This window comes from Lycium ferocissimum, chromosome 9, assembly GCF_029784015.1.
Source record: "Lycium ferocissimum isolate CSIRO_LF1 chromosome 9, AGI_CSIRO_Lferr_CH_V1, whole genome shotgun sequence".
Taxonomy (NCBI): Eukaryota; Viridiplantae; Streptophyta; class Magnoliopsida; order Solanales; family Solanaceae; genus Lycium; species Lycium ferocissimum.
Window position 1 is genome coordinate 59642628 of NC_081350.1, and position 21096 is coordinate 59663723.

At 35.8% G+C, this 21096-nt stretch overlaps 1 protein-coding gene and 1 long non-coding RNA gene across 16 annotated transcripts; one reads left to right on the top strand and one right to left on the bottom strand.

Moving 5' to 3' along the window:
- Window positions 1–5708: 5708 nt before the first annotated feature.
- Window positions 5709–17154, top strand: LOC132031410 (calcineurin B-like protein 3). 15 transcript variants are annotated; one of them, XR_009408263.1, is made up of 12 exons: window positions 5709–5857; window positions 6890–6967; window positions 8617–8670; window positions 8795–8922; window positions 9287–9369; window positions 9536–9595; window positions 9901–10009; window positions 10084–10136; window positions 10351–10431; window positions 11071–11147; window positions 11280–11416; window positions 16634–16746. XR_009408263.1 is itself a non-coding variant. In XM_059421358.1 (12 exons), exons 4-12 carry the CDS (start codon window positions 8660–8662, stop codon window positions 16922–16924), a joined length of 696 nt encoding a protein of 231 aa, XP_059277341.1. In that variant the 5' UTR covers window positions 5713–5857; window positions 6890–6967; window positions 7856–8003; window positions 8617–8659; the 3' UTR covers window positions 16925–17154. The 15 variants fall into 15 exon arrangements, 13 of the variants coding, with proteins under 13 accessions (XP_059277341.1, XP_059277339.1, XP_059277344.1 ...); XM_059421358.1 differs by lacking the exons at window positions 11071–11147; window positions 11280–11416 and adding exons at window positions 7856–8003; window positions 16867–17154 and having other exon boundaries at window positions 5713–5857; XM_059421367.1 differs by lacking the exons at window positions 11071–11147; window positions 11280–11416 and adding exons at window positions 7856–8003; window positions 16867–17154 and having other exon boundaries at window positions 5714–5857; window positions 8774–8922.
- LOC132031411 (uncharacterized) lies at window positions 13259–13466 on the bottom strand. The gene is made up of 2 exons (XR_009408264.1): window positions 13352–13466; window positions 13259–13317 (listed from the first exon to the last, which is right to left on the bottom strand). It is a non-coding gene; the product is annotated as an uncharacterized LOC132031411 (long non-coding RNA).
- Window positions 17155–21096: the final 3942 nt, after the last annotated feature.

Here is a 21096-nt window from a genome sequence, read left to right on the forward strand (position 1 = left end):
GTCAAAAATACCCTTAAACTATCGAAAAGAGACCACCTTTATCCTTCGTTAAGTTCTGGTGGCAATTTTACCCATGCTGCTTAATTTTGGGACCACATATACCCTTAGGGTTCGTTTGGTGCATGTATAGTTCGTAATATCCAATACTAATTTTTTATCCATGTTTGGTAGAAGGTATAAATTAATTTATCACGGATAAATTTATACGCTTGTACCAAACAAAGTATAAAATACATCTTATGGTATAAGCCGGGATATACCTTCTTATACCACTTATTTCGAATATTTTATACCATCTCCAGATGGTATAAAATAGTCCAAAAATACGGATAAATTAGTCACCCCGAGATTATAATATCGGGATAATTTTGGCCATGCACCAAACGACCACTTACCGCTAACGGCCCCCCACACAAGCTGTCAACGTGGAGAAAAGAATGACATGGCTGCCCACGTGGGAAAAAAAATCCTCTTTTAGTAAATTCACATTTTTTTATGAACTTGATTTCCCCAAAATTGAATACCATTCTTGAATTACCCAAACCAAGACAGTTACCAGAAAATTTTGAGTCTTTATATTGAATTCCAAGAATTCCCCAAAGATTGAACAATATTTTTGGACTAGTGGTATTGTCCGCGCTTCGCGCGGTTATAAAGAATTCAGTGAATCTTTTAATTAATCTTTCTACAAATTTAGTTAATATTAAATAATATTTTTTATATACATATGAAGAGGTAATTTATAAATTGATTAAGTGAAAAATATAAAGATTTTCTCCTACCTAAATTTCACACAACGATAGGAACCAAAACAAACATTTTATAAAACATATTACCTAAATTTCAGAATAGGTATTCTACCTTTGATTTCATCAAAGCACTTGCATGTTTGCATTTATTTTAGTTAGAAGACAGTTTTATGAAGATTTAGTTCAAAATTGATGATCTCGCATTTAATTTCTCGATCACAATTGGGTGTCAGTAATATATTCTAAAAAAATTGTTGTGTCCTTTTATGGGGTTATAACTTTTAAAACTATTACAGAATTCTGCAGAAAAAAAAATATAAAATGCAACTTTCATATGATTATTAGTTATTTTATACAAAAATTGTCTAAATTTTTTTTTTTTTGCTACTAAATCTATTTCTAAATATTTTTAAAAATAAATTATCTCTTTGATATAGGGGATAATTACACTCAGTATCAATTGGGCTACCAATGCTACCAAATTTAGCCCAAATTTGAGTTTCTTGTCCACAGTAGCCTATCTTTAGTTTAAACAAAAACTACTTTTCAAAAAATTACTCATTCCGCTCTTCCTCCCCCTCTCTCTCCACTGCCTCCTTCTTTTTCGTTTTTTTTTTTTTTTAATTTTTTTTTTTTTTGGAGTTCGCCACTGCCTCCTTTTTTTAAATTTTAATTTTACTTTTTTTTTTTTAATTTTTTTTTTGGAGTTCGCCACTGCCTCCTTTTCTTTTTTTTTTTTTTTTAATTTCCCATCTCCCTCTGTCACGCCGGATCTTTAATTTTTTTTTATTTCCCCTCTCCCCCTGTCACGCCGAATATTTGATGTTTGAACAGTTGGTTCTGGTGGTAGTGTTGGAGTTCGCCGGAGAACGGAACTCCGGCGATGACTGTATATGGGTGTATATGAGTGTATAATATTGTATGTCGGTGTATATGGGTGTATACGCTGGAGAACGGAACTCTGGCGATGACTATATATGAGTGTATATGGGTGTATAATATTGTATATGGGTGTATATGGATATATGGGTTATAATATTGTATAATATTGTATATGGGTGTATAATATTGTATATGAGCGTATATGGATGTATATGGATATATGAGTTATAATATTGTATAATATTGTATATGGGTGTATAATATTGTATATGAATGTATATGGATGTATATGGATATAAGGGTTATAATATTGTATATGAGTGTATAATATTTGTATATAGGTGTATATGGATTATAATTTTTGTATAATATTGTATATGAGTGCATAATATTGTATATGAGTGTATGGATTATAATATTGTATATGAGTGTATATGGGTATATGAATTATAATACTCTATTAAAAAAAAAAAAAGAATAAATTTAAAAAAATAAATAAAAAATAAATGAAAAAGGAGGCAGTGGCGAACTCCAACAAAAAAAATTTAAAAAAATTAAAAAAGAAAAAAAGAAAAAGAAGAGGCACTGGAGAGAGAGGGGAGAAGAGGGGAGTTTTGGGTTAGAGCTTTGTAATGTAAGTTTTGGGCTATTTTTTTGCAATGTAAGTGACTCAATTTTATATTTATGAAATTTTCCCTTGATATAGATGGGAGAGGAAAAAGGAAAGACAAATTGTCTGACGATAATGCTCGAGAAAAGGTAACTAAATCCCGAAAATAAACCATTTGTTTCGGGAAACAATTTGTTTGTTTAATATGTACAATTACTGTATTTTGGTCCTATTTGAAGAGCACAACAATTAAAATATCAAACATGCCACATGAAATAAAATATTCTTGTATTTCTATAACTAAATTCAAATCTTGGTAAGAAATCGGAAGATCCACAGAAATTTTAAAGAAAATAAGACGGTAAGAGGTGTGGGATTTATCCAATATTTATAGCAGAAAACGGTTTCTGATTTTGCTTGAAGTCGCATGACAATGGTCCAACTGTTTGCTACATCTAGGCAATTCGAATGTACGATTTCCCAACTATGACAAGTAGATCATCTTTTGAATCAAACATAAAAATTATTGTGATCAAAACAGTATGCAAAATAATTTTGTTGGTTGTAATAAGTTGTAGAAATGAAAAGATTGATCAATTCGGTACGTCTCTAAATTGTGATTTTTTTTTAATACTTTTATAAACAACTAAAATAAGCTGTAAGGGTTGGCTGAGTGGTTTCCCACATGGAAGACATGAGATTGATTTTCCTCATCAGTCGCTTTCTTAGTTAGAGCTCATCGTACTAGGCTTGCCTAATGCGATTTACATCTCCTGTGTGTTTTGCAAGCTATTGCACAATAAACAGGTTATCCAGTGCACACCCGAAATAATAGTGGCCGGGGGTTCCCGGGAATTTAAAAAAAAAAAAAAAACTTCTCACCTGCACATAAAAATGTTTGAATACGTATGGCATCTTTAAAAATGAAAGTGTTTGGATACTTACCTAGTTCAGTTTGTTGTTGGTTGATATTCCATATCTCCTCCTTCCAAAATGATCCTATTTAACATTTCTATGGCAGTCCTGGCAAACCTCTTCAAGAACATATATACGTCTATTACGAACATTACTGCACCATTAATTTATTTCCGCATTATGCACCGCATTAATTGGTAATAGAGTCTTGGCAATCGTTTTCTCTTTAACACAGCCCTTGGGCTAGCTTACTAACAAAGGTTGAATGAAAGGAAAAAAATGCAAAAGGGAAAAAAAAGCGACGCATTGTTTCAGTTTTTCTGTAAAAGAACTACTGTAATAAGCCTTTAATAAGATAGATAATATAATATGGGAAAGTAACTGAGTGAGTTAATATTCTTAAATGCCTTCACTTTCTAATTGAGCAATGAATAAGGATAATTATAGAATTATTAATAGAGTGATTTTACTTTTCAACATTTTATTTTGAGGAAAATATAAACAAAAAAGTCAAAAAAATTGACAAAATAAATAAATAGCAATAGTGGCCTATGAAAGGTTCCACATGACGCTTCTTTTGCGTAGCTGTAGATTATATGTAGATATAGATTATCAATTTTGATTAGAAGATCTTGTTTGGTTATTATCTTTCTGAATTCACAAAAAGGATCCACCTTTTGCTGGATCTAATCCTCTTTCCTATGATTTTTCAAGAAACTCCATTGATTCAGGTTAAAATATTGTCACCATTGATGTGGGTGGGCAGCGTTTTAAACCACCAAACAGACCTTAAAGCAATCAGACTCAAAATGGATAAATTCTCAAATATCAAATTTTGATGGTGCTACTCCTTTCATTGATAGAGACCCAGAATCTTGCTTTCCCTTTAAGAATTGGAAATCTCCGCTCAAAAGCCAGAAGCATTGATTTCCAAGATTGACTTTTGAATTCCAGTTCTATGGTATAGTGCACCTTTTGTTGAATTTCCAATCTCAATTTGAGCCTTTTAGTCTGTGATTTTGCCTTTGAGTGGCACGGATTGCTATATCCACAACTCAACTTGCTTCAGTTCAGGTTGCTCATGGCTGTAAAATCATTTCATTTGATTGCTCACTTAAGAGAAGATATACAATTTTAACACAATTTGCTGGGTTCTATGTTTTTTTTCCAGGTGGGCAGCCATGTCATTTTTTTGTCCACGTTGGCAGCTTGTGTGGAGGACGGCTAGTAGTAAGGTTATAGAGAAAAGGCCATAAATAGTCCCTTATCTATGGGAGTAGATCTAAAATGGTCCCTTAACTATACACTTACCGGTTTTAGTCCTTTAACTATTCAAAAACTTATCAAATGTGGTCTCCGTTTATTTTTTATGCAAACAGTGTACAAACCCATAAACCTCCGTCAGATTAATGTTAAGCCATTCTTCAAACCTGTCTCTCTCTCTCTCCTCGCTTCTTTTTCCTCGAGTTCCTCTCTTGTTAAAAAAAAAAAAAAAAAGCGTTAAAACCTGTCGCTCTCGAGTCTCTGAAATTAGAAAAGACAAACTCAGGCACACAATTTCTGTAACCATTCTTCTCAAACACAACTAAAAAACTGGCAAAAACCGACCGACTGCGTCGGTTAAAAATGCTCAAAAAAATATAATTATTTTTTATCTTATTTTCTAAAATAAATCAATGGAGTCCGTTGGTTTTTTTTTTTTAAATCTTTTTTATAAAAAAACCGACCGGCTCCGTCGATTTTTAGAGCGAAAACACAGTATAAATTAAATCAATGTAAGTATATGAACAAAGAATATCAGTGGTCTAGTGGTAAAGCCCTTTAATGCCAAGGAACAAACTCGGGTTCTATTCCAAGTTCCTACATTTCATTCTTTAATTTTAAAAACCGACGGGAGTCCGTCGATTTTTTAATTTTTTTAATTTTTACAAAACCGATGGACTCCGTCGATTACGAAAAGCAAGAGAGAACTTGAGGAAAAAAGTTGAGGTTAAAGAATGAACTTGAGGGAAAAGAAGCGGGGAGAGAGACAGAGAGAGAGAGACAGGTTTGAGGAATGGTTTAACATTAATCTCACGGAGGTTTATGGGTTTGTACGCTGTTTGTATAAAAAATAGACGGAGATTAAATTTGATAAGTTTTTGAATAGTTAAAGGACTAAAATCGGTAAGTATATAGTTAAGGGATCATTTTAGACCTACTACCATAGATAAGAGACTATTTATGGCCTTTTCTCTAAGGTTATATGTGGTCCTAAAAATTAGACGGCAAGGGTAAACTTGCTACCAAAACGTAACGAAGGTTAAAAAATGGTTCTTTTAGGGTATTTTTGACGCAAAAGACATTTTTGACCCCATTAAGTAATAGATATTTTATTCAATTTCGTATAATTTAAAGGCAAACATGAGCCTGTTTCGCAGGAGAGGGTTCCTTCGTAATTCATGTTCATAATCTCATGAGTAGACAAAGATTATAGTACTAAGCTGTAATTTATGTTTATTATTACGTAGGCATAAACAAATGTCCGAAGACAGGGACCAAAAAAAAAAAAAAAAAAACAACAGGGAAAAACAGAAACGGTGTGAGGAAATAAATTGACAACGGGGAAAGAGAAGTGGCCCATCTTCATCATTATTTAGTCCCTTCTCCTTGTTTCTTCTCTTATTATTCATCTCATTCTCTTCTCTCTAAATTTCTCAAGGTAAAATCATTTTTCTCTTTATAAATCTCGATTTTATTAGTCATACAGAATTCAAATTCCGATGTATTAATTCTCTTCAATTATTAGATCTGTTTGCTATTTGTCACCCTTATCGAGTCTATGGTTTGATTGATTATTTCTTGAATTCTGGGTTTTATACATACTATCTAATAATCTTTTACCATGTGGTGATTTTATTAGTTAATTGTTTGGCTAAGTTGTCCAACAGATTTTGTAACGACTGCTCACGGAGTTTTAAGAATGAACAGAATACTTTTGAAACTTGTGGTCCAAAATAAGTTGTAAATATACGTGTGGCACTAAATTACTACCTCCGTGTCAAATTATTTGGCGCTTTTTTTGTTTTACGCACCCCTTAAAGAAATAGTACTCCCTCAGTCTCAAATTATTCATCGTGGTTACAAAAAATAGTTGTCTCAAGTTATTTATCTTTTAGGAGTTCAAGAGACGATTAACTATTTTTTCTCCATTTTACCTTAGTAGAATTTTGTCTAGATAGAATAAGGGAGAGATTATTATTTAGACATAAATAAGGGTAAAGTTAGTCAAATCTCCCTTCTAATTAATATTTCTTAAGGGGCGTGTAAAATAAAAAAATGATAAATAATTTGAGACGGAGGGAGTATTAATTAGGAGGGGTATTTGAATACTTTAACCTTATTTATATCTAAGTTATAATCTCTGCATTAAATATTTACTCTATTTATGTGTCTATCTCCATGATGACAAGATTCTACTAAGGGTAAAATGGGGAAAAAAATAATTAGTTGTGGTTGAACTTCTAAAATGAGAAATAATTCGAGACAACTGTTTTTAGTAACCACGACATATAATTTGAGACGGAGGGAGTATTTCATTAAGGGTAAAATGTGAAGTTTAAAGCCAAAGTGCTACTAAATATAAAAAGGTGTCATTCTTTTTGGGACTAACTAAAAAGGAAAGAATGTCACATAAATTGGGATGGAGGGAGTAATAATTTTGCTCTTACACTCTGATGAATTTGTCCAACAGTTATTTCAGAATACTGCTTGTAATCTGTTGCAGCATTGGGAAGTGAATGCATAGTGAAGTTTAAGGAATTGTGATAAGGTAAGAACTGCGTCACTTAGCCCTCATCCTCTTAATTTGTGCAAATTTAAGAATTGCAAGCTGCCATGTGCTAATTAATCCCCACAGTTACTGTATTACCTTAAGGAAAGATTGTTGACAAATTGGTATAAGACGTGGTGTTGTCGAGTTTCTTTGGGCACGGTATCATTGTTAATTTTCTCCGTTGAAGCAGTGGCGCAACCAGGATTTTAAAGTCACGGGTGTTCACTGGGAGGAGCTCCCTAAGAGGAGGAGGAAAAGAATGAGTTTAGTTGTGTTGCCAGATTAGACTAAAGTTTCATCTGTTTTTGAGGAAGATGAGATTAAGTGTGGAAAAGAAAGTTAAAAAGGAAAAAAGAAAAAAAGGAGTTCTCTTTTGGGAACAAGAGTTGGGGAAAATGGGAAAGAAAGTAAAGAAGGAAATGAAAAAGCAAAGAAGAATGAAAATAAAGAACATGAAAGGAAAAAATAGGCATTAACTTATTTAAGTGGAGAAGGGTAGAGGGCTCCCATTAACCACCGAGTTCCCAACCTCGCATCACTGGCTCTTGGGTATTGATAGGTTATTACTAAGGAAATGCATCAGCTTAAAAAGAAAATTGTCTGCATCGTTTTTGATCTCGCACCACATGCATTTGGCAGCCCAGCACCCGCATACTTGACCAGCGAGCCCATTCGTTTCGCACAACTTGGGGTGCTGGCTCTATTTTTATGTAGCTTTATTCTTTATCAGTAATGCAAATATATTGAATTTGATAAAAAATCATGGGGTCTACCCCTACATTGCAGCGTCGGTACCTAGTAAAGCACCAGGATGTTTTAATCTGAAATCTACTGGTCATGTGTAATAATCTGAAAGTTATATTCTTGTGATAATATGCTTATTAGGACTTGGAGTATATGATTACATAACAAGAAGTGTTGTGACGAACTTGAAGAAAGTGCTTTCTGCTCTTACTCTCATCTGGAGATATCATTCTACCCCTATTTATTACGACAATGGCTAGAGGAGCGAAGAAGCTTAAGCTTAATTCAAGTTAGGCTCAAACTTCTGTTCTTTTTTTTTTTTTTCCGAATCAGCAGGCTCAAACCTTTATTTTATGATGATATTTGTAGAAATATTACTTGCATGTCAAGAGGATCGATTTAGAGGGATTTTGTTTGTTTGTTTATTTGTTTATTTGTTTATTTTGAGGGGTTATTGATAGACCTAAGTGTATATTGACATGGGTTTCTTGTCAGACATACAGCTCTAAATCAGTGTTATCAAAGGCGCGCTTAAGCCCTAAAGCGAGGCTCAAAACATGTTGAGCGCTTCGCCTCGCTTTATGACTTCAGTGTCATCATGAAGGCTCTAAGACATACTTTTTTTGTTTGTTAAGGAAGGCTCTAAGACATACTATCCCTTTGCCAATGAGCCTCTCTTGAAGAGGTGACACTAGATAATTGATATTTCCCTTGTCCAAATATTTGTTATTCATGCTTATTATTATTAGTCTTGGACTAAAGATATATATTTGTATTTTTGCACCATTGCGCCTTTTTTCATTAAAGCGCACGCTTTATTTGCGCTTAAAGCTCTAGCTGAACTTAGAGCTTTTTTGCGCTTTTTGCTTTTGATAACACTGCTCTAAATTGATCATCTTCAGAATCTTTCAGCATTTTTGCATTCACATAGGACGATAATAGAGAATGGTCAAAAGGTTAGTTCAATTTGTTTGTTCATTTTATTTTTCTCGAGGCACAAATGACCAATCAAAATGGCCTCCCCACCCCTCCTCAACTCTGATTTTTTCGGTTGACCAGATATGGAGTGTTTTGAAGCAGGAATAATACCATGTTGCAGTGCCTAGAGGGAGTCAAGCATTTAGGTGCTTCTCTGTCGAAATGCTGTGATCTGGACAGGCAAACAACACCCTTTGAAGATCCAGAGATCCTAGCAAGAGAGACAGTTTGTATGCTATTGGAACACATCTGTTAACATTTAATTTCTGCTATTGGAAACATAGAAAGAGAGATGAACCAAAAGCAATGTTTGTCTGGTTACAAGTTTATCCTTTTATGATGGCGTCATCTGGAAATCTGTATTTGCATTTTGAAGATTATGTTCTTTTTTTTTAAAAAAGTACAAACTTGCTTTTTTCATAATTCTTTGTTTTGTTTCCGATGTCATACTTTGTCAATTCATAAAGGTATTGGGACAAGGATTTGGCGTACAGATTTGAGATACGAGTGTACTAATCTATATTGTTGGACGTATTGACTTTTCTACTAGGATATATATTGTTATAAACCTATATAATCTCATTCTTGTTGCAGTTAGCGTCAGTGAGATTGAAGCTCTTTATGAGCTCTTTAAGAAGATTAGCAGTGCAGTGGTTGATGATGGGCTGATCAACAAGGTTTGTGTTTCATCCTTTGTTAAGTCTACAACTTTGGAACTAGCACCATTGTGTTTGACATATAGGTATTCTTGCAGTATAACTCTTCTTTGGGTTTCTTGCATGAATTCTTAATCAGTCTTTGAGTCCAAGGGCTTTGAATTTTGATGTTACGATTAAACTGCAGGAAGAGTTTCAATTGGCACTATTCAAGACGAACAAAAAGGAAAGCTTGTTTGCTGATAGGGTGCGTTCTCCTTGCTAGCCACATTAATCTTTTCATTGTGCTTCGTTATTACAAATTTTGGTAGAGTGAAGAATGTTGCTTCCTGCATATTGGATCAACTGGTAATATCATTATTAACACAATCACTCTTTCCTGAACAGTGAAGCTGCAGTAATACGGGTTGTCTTTTTATAAGGATTCAGATATATTGAGTATCAAGTTTACTTGTTCAATCATTATGTATAATACGTTATTTTAGTTTCGGAGGTTGAATGATAATCAGCTTATCCTTTTATTTCGTCCTACTTTGACTTATTTAATTACAGGTGTTTGACTTATTTGACACAAAGCACAATGGAATCTTGGGTTTTGAGGAGTTTGCGCGTGCCCTCTCTGTTTTCCATCCAAATGCTCCTATTGATGATAAGATTGAGTGTATGCGAGTTGCTTAACTATTGTCAATAGTTTCAATTCATGTAATCCTGCTTCTAATGGTATTGCTATTGTAGTTTCTTTTCAGCTATACGATCTCAAGCAACAGGGCTTCATTGAGAGGCAAGAGGTACGTCTATCTTTCATAAGGTGATTTAGTTACTTTCACCTATGAATGCAAATCTGTTGTAATATTTTGATCGTTACTAAGTTTTTCTACTTTTTAAATCCCTGTTTTCAGTTGCTTTAGTTAGGGTTAACACAATGTGTCTTGGAAACTTTATTCCACCTTTGATGCATTTACCTGGAATGCTCGACATAAGAAAAGTTTGGTTACTATGCAGGTGAAGCAAATGGTTGTTGCTACCCTTGCTGAGTCTGGTATGAACCTATCAGATGATGTTATAGAGAGCATAATCGATAAGGTGCTTCATCAACCTAAATTTAGATACCTCTGTTAGTATCTCTCTCATTTGAATTGAAGGAGTGGCTTCCTGGTTACATGTACACTGATGCAGTAGTATTTTTGCTTCTTGGTTGTCTCCTTTGCTATCTATGTTGTTATAGTTTAGTTCTATTGGAGTTTGTCATTTTCAAATATGATTTCGGTGACTTGGACCTACAGGGAAAAGAAGCACCACCAATCCCCTGTAGTTTCTTCAAGGATGATTTCTCGATATTGGACCTAAAGGAAACAAAGTACCCTTAATTCCTAGTGCCTAACATACAGGACTTATATTTTTTAAGCCACGTGACATTTTTAAAATTAAAAAATAAGCTAAATGATTTTTTATTTTTTTTATTTTTAAATTTATTAACAAAAAAGGTATATTTGCATCATTTGTGGAACGGCAGGGGTATATATGTACCACTTTTCTAACGAAGGTATATCTGCTCTAAATTGCAAAGTCGAGGGGTATATTTCACCTTTTCCCTTCTTTTTATGGTATGGTATGGTAATTAGTTGGTCGGCAACTAATATAAGAGGTCAGGTGGTGTTGCCTGAAGCTTGTTTCTCTCACAGGTAAACATTATTAGTGATTTTTAATTTTGGATATCTGCAGTAATTGAATGATGGAATATCTCTGCAATCCGATGTGTGATACTAGAGAGAGGAAGTCTACCTTCTCTCTAAAAATCCGTAAGCTACAGTAGATTTTGATACATTTCTTTGACTCTCTTGGAGACAACTTCACACAATAGCTCGAATGCAAATAATATATTGGACTACATATTGATGTAAATTGAACTCTATCATTTGCATTTGTAACAGGGGAGAGGAAAACTTTATTCCTTGCCAGAGAAAGATCGTTTGGTGTTGTCCGTATTTATGGACCATAAGAAAGAAGTGAAAGGCAGGATTTGAGGTTTGAATTGGCGGAAGTTAAAGTGCTCGGCAAATGGCCTTGGGTAATAGATGGGGATTCACTTTCACTAGGTTTACTCTAGAAAGAACAAAAATATCTTAGCCTAAAGTTGTCTGAGGTAGACTCTGATTTTATAAAAATTATGATGGTAGACCTACTTTATAGGAAATTGTTGAAGATATAACTAAGTAATAAAAGTGTGTCCTCTCTATCTCTAGTAGCATAAGCTTTTAGATGAGATGAGATGGCTACATACTTCAACATGTTATCAGAGTAGGTAGAGGTGGTAGGTTCAAGTCTCACTGCCTACATTATAAAAAAGAATTTCCACGTTCTTGGCCCATGTAAAAGAATTAGACCTGCACGTGAGGAGCATGTTGAAGATATGATTAAATAAAAGAAAGTGTAGCCAATAATTAAGTATCATTGGCACTTAGCAAGCAACTACCCATGCCAAGTGAACCAGTACATATCTTAGTCAAGTACCACATGTCAATAAAAGTTCCAACTAAATTTCCCTTAAAACACAGCATCCCAATAATTGATGCAGTCAACCAAACAACCAATAAAAAATATCTACAATCATCAACAATAACAAGATAATGACTCGAAGCCCAAAAACATCCAAGTATTGAAATCCACCTCCCACAGACTAGCATCTACTATAAATTTGAATACAAGAGTTTAGCGACACAGCCCAGTAATAACAAAAAGAAAGAAGATGGATAGAGTAAAGGTGCCACCACGATCAGAATGTGTTCTAACCTCAACTGAACACAAGAATTGCCTCGGAGGACCCGTTGTGGCACTAGAGCTAGGATCTGTACAAACAGAAACAACGGTGAGCATAAAGTCCAGCAAAATCATTTTTTCATTCCTTTCCACCAATACAGTTGCCAAAGGACCTAATACATCTTTGTAGTGCCTAAATGAAAAGATTACCTTGAATTGTGTGCCTTTTCAAGTGACAAATGCCTCAACTCATCCACATTTGGCACACACACCAATCACCGTAGTGAAGTGCACTGTCACGAACAATCACAAACGAGGCTCTTTCTCAACAAGAACCTTCTTTCTAAGCTCAACCAAGTAGGGATCTCGTGCTGACTCTCCCGAATCCGTGTAGCTAATGAAGATCGTGCCACACCAGCTAGCAACCGGCCCGAAACAGTGTGATCAATCCTAACCCTCTGATTAGTCAAAGTCTGAACCTCAATAGCTATAGGCCTTCTCTACACAACCAAACTAGCCAAACTACCCATTGACTTCCAACACAAGGCATCGGCCACCACGTTTGTCTTACTGAGATGACACAAAATGATGATGTCATAGTCTTTTAGCAGCTCGAGCCATCTTTGATGCCTCAAATTTAAGTCCCTCTGGTTGAAGATGTATTGTGAACTCTTGTAGTTGGTGTAGACATCACATGGCTCACCATACAGATAATGAAGTCAAATCTCCAAGGCAAACACCACTGCTGCCTGCTCCTAATCATGGGTGGGATAATTCTTCTTATTATTCTTCAGTTGCCTAGAAGGATGGGCTATCACTTTGCCATTTTGCATCAGAACGCATCCAAGACCTACACGTGAAGCATCACAGATTCACAATACACCACATACCCACTAGTACAGGTAGGAAGTATCGAGACTAGAGCGGTAGTCAAAACAAACTTGAGCTTTTGAAAACTATCTTCACACTCATCCCAGTGTTGTCAAAGTCGCGCTTAAGCGTTGAAATGGGGCGCAAAACATGTTGAGCGCTTCGCCTCGCTTTATGTGCGCTTCAGTGTCATCATCAAGTCTCTAAGACATACTTTTCTTTCCCAATGAGCCTCTCTTGACGAGGTGACACTAGATAATTGATATTTCACTTTATCGTAATGTTTTTACAATTTCTTTGTCCATATATTTCTTATTCATGCTTATTGTTATAAGTCTTGGACTAAACACACACACACACACACGCACACACACACACATATACACACACATATATATATACACACATATATTTGCACCATTGCGCCTTTTTTCATTAAAGCCCGTTCTTTATTTACACTTTCGCTTAAAGCCCCAACTGACCTTAGAGCTTTTTTTTTGCTTTTCGCTTTTGATAACACTGACTTATCCGTCCATTGAAATTGAACCCCCTTCTGTGCCAATCTAGTCAACGGGGCTTCAAGGGCTAAAAGTCCCTCTACTAACTGCTTGTAGTAGCTCGCTTGGCCTAGGAAACTGCGGATCTCCATAGGCGTACTAGGTGTAGGCCAATCATGAACTGTCTCTATCTTCTCGGATCCACTCGAATCCTATCTCTAGTCACCACATAGCACAAAAATGATACCGTGTGAAGCCAAAACTCAGTTGGGCGTGTATCTCGTTGCTTGAACAGAAGGTGAAATGTGAGCATCAGTCTTGAGGATATGCTTTGAGCATGTGCTATTTTTGGGATATGCTTCAAGCATGTGCTATTGACTTTGGAAGTCATTGGGATGAGCAGGAAATTAGTTGATTGCTTACAGTATTAACTACCAGTCCAGTATCTAGATTGCATCATTTGAGGCATTATATGGTCGTCGGTATCGTTCTTCAGTTGGTTGGTTCAAACGGGCGAGGTGAAGTTATTAGGCCCAGAGTTGGTACATCAGACCTTAGACAAGGCTTGGATTATTTGGGACCGGCTTCAGACAGCACAGTGGGCAAAAATCTTATGTATGGACACGCGATCTTGAATTAATTGAGGGAGAGCATGTATTGCTCAAGGTATCACCTATGAGATGTGTGACGAGGTTCAGGAAGACAGGAAAGTTGAGCTTGAGGTATATCAGACCTTATTAGATCCTAAAGCAGACTGACTCAGTCGCTTATAGGCTTGCTTTGCCTTCCGGCATAGCGGTGCATCTGCTTTTCCATGTGTCCACGTTTAGGAGGTACGCTCGGGACGATAGCCACATCATATCAGTTATTACAGTTCAGTTGGATAAGAATCTGTCTTATGAGGAGACTTTGATAGCCATTGTGGACAGGAAGGTTTGCAAATTGAGGTCGAAAGAGTTTCCTTAGGTTAAAGTGTTGTGGAGGAACCATTCACATGAGAAGGCAACTTTGGAGATCGAGGACATGCGGAACAGGTGCCCATAGCCGTTTGAGACATCATGTACGCTTTCTTATGGACAAATGAAAGCTTTAGTGGGGTAGGAGGTTGGTCACTAATGATAAGTTATACTTTCCGACGGGTAGTAGACTAGCACATATTGATAGTGTGCTTGATCAGATCCTGCCATATTATCTTTTTTTACACCCAATCCCTGCAAAAGCGGTGAAGGTACTAGACAAATTAAGAAGGATTTTCTATGGAAAGGCACAAATTGTACCTGGTAAAATGGACCACAATAATGATGTCTAAAATATGGGGCGATTTGGGAGATTAAAATTTGAAACTGCGTAATATAAAGCCTTCTTCTAAACTGGGTATGTAGATTTAGCAGTGAAAAAGTTCAATGGAGGAGTAACCATAACAGTTTGGAATAGGTAGACACTGGCACCAAGCAAATAGCAAGATCACATGGAATGTCTATTTGGAGATGGATAAGCAGTTATTAAGAGTTCTTTAAATCCCCAAGGGTTTAGTTCAAGTGGTAAAGGTTAAGAGACTTGGGACCTACGTCACAGTTCGAGGCACGCGTCATGCGGATTAAGCCTGGTATTTAAGTGGAGAAGAGTAGAAGGGCATGCAATTTTGAAGGTATCGGTCGGTCCTCAGGGTTGAGCCCAAACGGATTTCTCAGTCATTAAAAAAAAAAAAAATTCTTTAAAACAGTATAAATGATTGTTAGGATGGAAAGAAAACTGTGGACAGACCCATGAATAGATCAGATTTTCTGAAGCCAACCTTTCCTGATTCGCACAGTACTGTATTTAATCGGAAGGCATTAATTGCTGGCTGGAGACAAATGAATGAGTGGAAGCTAAACTTTAGGAGAAATTCTTTGAACGGTAGATTGAAAGAATAGCACAATCTCTGAGGAAAACTGATGGAGCAAAGTACCCGACTTAAACATGATATGCTTAATCTGGAATGGTGGTAAGAATGATAAATTCTCAATTAAGGCCAAGAATATTACTATATTAAGCAGATCATGAAATGAAAAAGATAGCTGGCCATGGAAGGTGAATAAATATGCACGGTGAATGTCGAATCTTGCAAAGGAGAGGTTCAATATCTGCTCAGGGGCTACTTATGTGAAGCACAAATCCATCTGATACCTATTCTGCTCTGCAAATAAGCCTGGGAAGCATGGTTTATCTTCCTGAATGCATTTTGGGTGCACCGTGTGACACCCTTATCTGTAAAGAATACTATGAAGAGTTCAGGCATAGAAAGAGAGTGTAGTAAGCTGTCCTTTGCAGGCATAGAAAGAGAGTATAGTAAGCTGTCCTTTGTCTTTATGGAGAGGCATAAATACAGCATTGTCTTTTGCTTATATAAATTTAGTGGTTGTTTGGTTTTGGAGCAAGTTGTGTAGGGATTGTAATAGAGCGATTAATAAAGCTGGGATTCTAATGCTGGGACTGTAATGTAGGGGTTATTTATTACTAGTCATTTGATTTGTTGTAGAAAAAACTAATATATAGTGTACAATTTGAAATATTTATTTATTTTTTAACAAAATAAATATTGTCTGCTTATGAAGGTTATTTTTGTTATTTTCGTAATTTTAATCGATTTGTTACTCATACTCTTCTTATTCCACATGCTATCTTCATAAACTATACATAGATTCCCACATATTAGTTGTTGCAGAAAGAAAAGCATGAACCAAACATTTTATTAACACTGCTAGATTCGATGTGGGGATTATTTCTTCCTATTCTGTAACCAATCGACACCTAATTTTACACATGTTGCAATTGAAATACGAACATGATGTGAATATTTTTGTGCACTTTTTGAGTTCCTTTAAATCTAGGTGAATCAAGGTCCCTTTTTCCTATATATATTAACACCTTCTTGGTGCATATCTATGAAAAAATTACTTATAACGCAAAAAAAGGAGGAGGAATTGAACCATCTGCTATTTGTTTGGGATTTGCTCATTTATTGACTTGTGTTTTGGTCAATCTGAATTATATATTTGCAAATGTACCTGGATGTTATCGTATTTTCTTTTAGTTCATCCTCTGCCCCCAAATTTTTATTCCGGTAGCAGAGGTTTCTCATGAGCTTTGTTGTTTAATTGATATCTCTTCTTTTTCAGACTTTCGAAGAAGCTGATACCAAACATGATGGAAAGATTGACAAGGAGGAATGGGGAAGTTTGGTCGGGCAACATCCTTCACTTTTGAAGAACATGACCCTCCAATATCTTAAGTGAGTGGCACATTGAATCTTGACATTACTCCATATATTATCATGTTTACGAAGTGTGATATTTGTCCATACTATGTTCATGGCATTGATTGGCTCAAAAATCTTGCTCATTTAAAACAGGGACATTACGACTACATTCCCGAGCTTTGTCTTCCATTCCAGAGTTGAGGATACCTGATTGGAGTTATACAGGCTGAGTTGTTTAGAGAACTATTTTTACTATCTTTTTTCCTGTTTTGTTTAGGGCAATTAGCCAGTTTATGGATGTCTGAATACTGTTCCTTGCTCTTCTTTTTTTTTTTTTTGGCCCCATCTTAAATTTCAATATTCTCTTGATTTGTTATTCATTTTGAATGTAATGGTTCTGCATTTTGTTGCCTGGTAATAAATGTCTGGTTTCCCATTCAATTATGTTGTACATGCTTGTAATTGGTTCACAGTGCACGTCAGCTTGGTAATTCGGCCTTTACTAATTGTTTGGATGGTTGTTACTTATCGTACTGTATTGTTGGTCTAAATATAATGTTTGTTTTGATGGTTATTTAAATTTTATTGTATCGCATCGTTAAATCTATTGTTATGTAACGACGTAAAGTTCCATTTTATATAATTGCCGATTTGGTGTAATCGAGTTGTTACCTTATTTTTTTTCTCTCATTTTGTCTTTGCTTATTATCTAATAATCTTATATTAGTCTTTACCTTACCTTTTTGCAATGGACCTTGGACCCTACTTGTGTCTTGTAGGTTTATCCTTTCAAATTGTTGATGTGTGATATTATATAACAACGGAAAATGATACAAACATTCATCAACGTAATACAGAATGTTTATCAGCGTAATACACTACAACATAATGCGATACATTATGAAATGATTTGTAACAGACTGAGATGGTTTGGACATGTAAGAAGGTAGAGAACGAGATGCCCCACAGGTGCGGAGGTGTGAGAGGGTTGGCGTGGATGGTTTCAGAAAAGGTAGGGGTAGGCCGAAGAGGTATTGGGGAGAGGTGATTAGACAAGACATGGCACAATTATAGCTCACCGAGGACATGACCTTAGATAGGAGGGTATAGAAGACTCGGATTAAGGTAGAAGGCTAGTAGATAATATCGTTTATCCTTTCATATTAGTAGTCGCATTATTGCGATATAAGTTCTTGTGCTTTGATTTCTGCTACTATTAGGTTTTCGTTACTTTGATTATCTTATTTTATACCTTGATAAATGCTAACTCATTTAACATCTTCTTCGTATTGTTTAGTCGCTTTCGTTGTTTTCATTATTTCCATATCGCTTTTTTTTTTTGGCCTTATCCGACCTCTTTTATGCTTTTCTATTGAGCCGAGAGTCTTTCGGAAACAGCCGTCCTACCTTGGTAGGAGTAAGGTTTGTAAAGTTTGTGTACACTCTAACCTCCCAAGAGGATTTCACTGGGTTGTTGTTGTTGTATGTAACAACTATCTAGACAAGCCTAGGGTCGTGCAGGTATTTAATTCGTGCAAAGGAAATAAGTAATCACCTAACTAGCATTTAGGTACTCACTTATTAGTAAGTATGCTAAGTAATCATTTAATTATTACTAGATCATTACCCAATTTATATAATGTGAATTAGCAACTTCGTTGACATCCTTTTTGTTCATGCTATTACGCGTTTCTTAGAGCGTTCATTACTTTGATGGATTAGTTGGATTATGAATTGTAGTGAAACTGATATACCTATGAGTACACAAAAAATAAGATTAATCTTGGCATAATCAACTTTTCAGTTTGCACGTTATGCTTATGGAGTTAAAATATCAGGATCTCCATAATCTAGCCAAAAATACTTAGCAAGGTCAAATAAAGCTATAGGAATCAATCCCATAAGAAAAGGTTCCAATCTTTATCAAAATCTCAAAAGTCAACCCGGCCACATGATCAAATACAAAACGAGAGTCAAATCATGGTGACTCATAGCCCCTTGAGTTCAAATATGTAGTTAGATTCTCAACTCGAGTCCAAATTGATATTCAAATCATAAAGAATTATTTTCTTTTCATTCAAGTGAAAATCCCTTTTTTCTCTTCTGAATCCTTCATTCAAGGCAAAATGTAACATAGATTCATGGAATAATCATATAAATTCATGGAATAATCATAAGTCCCAAGTTAGAGTTACTTATCTTTCATAGATGAAAATGCTCTAAAAATCACCTTAATCCAAGCTTCCTAGCTCCCAAAATGATAAAATGAAGTACTAGTACGAAATGACGTTATATACACAATTACAGAAACTTTTAGTGTAGATTCTAAGAAATGACATCATTTCCACCTTCACTAAGATAATTTTATATCTTTTTGTATAGATGTTAGAATGATGAACGATTTGAATTTCTGGAAACTAGATTTAAAGATACAACTCTAATCAAGATATCTTCACTAAATTCTTTATAGATTGAGAGAAGATCTCTTCTGAAGCGTATAAACCACATTTCAGAACTTCGAATTTTTCAAAACTTGCCCCAAACATGCCGAAACTCACCCGAGCCCCTCGGATCCCCTCCAAATCATCCTGACAAGTCTAAAGGCTCAAATCACAAAGAGAAATTCTACAACACAAAGTCAATCATCAAGTCGAACTTATAAACTTAAACTCCAAATTTTTATGTAATAGTGTCAAATCGCACTCGGGCATTCGCGCCAATCCGAACATACACACAAGTCCAAAATCATCATACAAATCTATTGAGCTTCCAGATAAAGAATCTGAGCTTGTTTATTCAAAATTGTGACTAGTTACAACAACAATAACATACCAGTGTAGTCCCATAAGTGGGGTTTGGGGAGGATAGGATGTACGCAGACCTTGTCCTTACCTTTATGGGGTAGAGAGGTTGTTTCCTATAGACTCTCGCTCGAAAGAAAAAACAAGGATGTGAAGCATGGTGTCAAGAATAATATGACAACAAAATAGCAAAATAAAAAGCAAATGAGATGTGTAACGACCCGCCAGGTCGTTATTTGACCTTATGCAGCCCGTGTACGAAAACCCAGTGTATCATCATAAGATTGGTCCACGGGGGAGTTTTAAGTGTAATATTTACTCATAGTTGAAATTAGATAGGAGTTAAAGGGTTGTGGGCTCAGGGAGTATGTTCTCGCTGCAGCGGGTGAATGACCGCCATAGTGAGCCCGCTGTAGCGGATGATCAGTCTGCTGCAGCAGTATGCACAGACCAGAACCCGCGTTTAAAGACTTATTTCGGGATTTAATTGTAGAACGGAAATACACTGTGATGAGAAAGATAATATAAATATGAGAAGACACATTTGACAGGGGGTGAGGATGTGGCCTAATTATGGGCTCGTGATCCGAGGTCAGTTCCGGAGCGAGTGGTACATGGACACCATAGGTCCCCTACAGGTCATGGCTAATTGGGAAAACATTACCATTTAGCATGTGTGTACGAATACGATACTAACATTGATTGCATTATACTTGTGTGTTCATAATTGTAATGGCGGCAGAGCTGAGTTTGGATTGTGCGGCATATAGCCATGGTTTATCCTGGTAAGTACAATTGATTTTCGCATGATAGTGGAGATGAGACGTTTACAAGTAACTTCATAATCCGTTGATAAATAAAAGAAGGTGGGTTGGGTTGACCCCATTAGCGTGTCTAAGAGTTTGGGAGTATGTTGAGTCGCTATCATTGATTTCATTTCTTACTTGTTCTTATTAATACTTGATAAGTGTTGAGTCTGGTGCCCCTTGTGGGTTGGGTGTTGGATCGAGTCTAATCGTTAAATTCCAAGTATGTTAAAGTGTTACACCTCAGAACATTCCCTGTTGATGTACAGTGAATAGACTAACGAAGGACACGAAGTATACGGTGTTGAAATAAGTGAGGAATGACATTTGATGACCCTAAGTAAGATTACAAAGACATTCGATGTTAGACGAGAAAGTTGCCAAGAGAAGGCAAGGCATACGATAAGTATCGGAAGAGATTTACGAGTAACAAGTTAATAATGATTTAATGATGCTTGGGAGAAGAGTTATAACGTCCCTTAGATTTTTAATGAGGTGATAAACAAGTGTCAAGATGGTTCCGTAAGGATTGGAGATCAAACGAGTCGACGAGAACAAGTTCGGAATGACTGGGCATTATACGACCAAACATATCGGTTGTATAAAACATACGGACCGTATGTTCAGCCGTATAATCAGCCCAATGACACCCTCTCGGACCAAATCTACGCCGCATACTTGATGCCAAGAGAAATTATACGGACGAGTATGTTGTCCGCCTAAAGTTAGTCCGGGACGATTTGAGTTATTTAATAAGTGTGATCCAAGTTTCATTT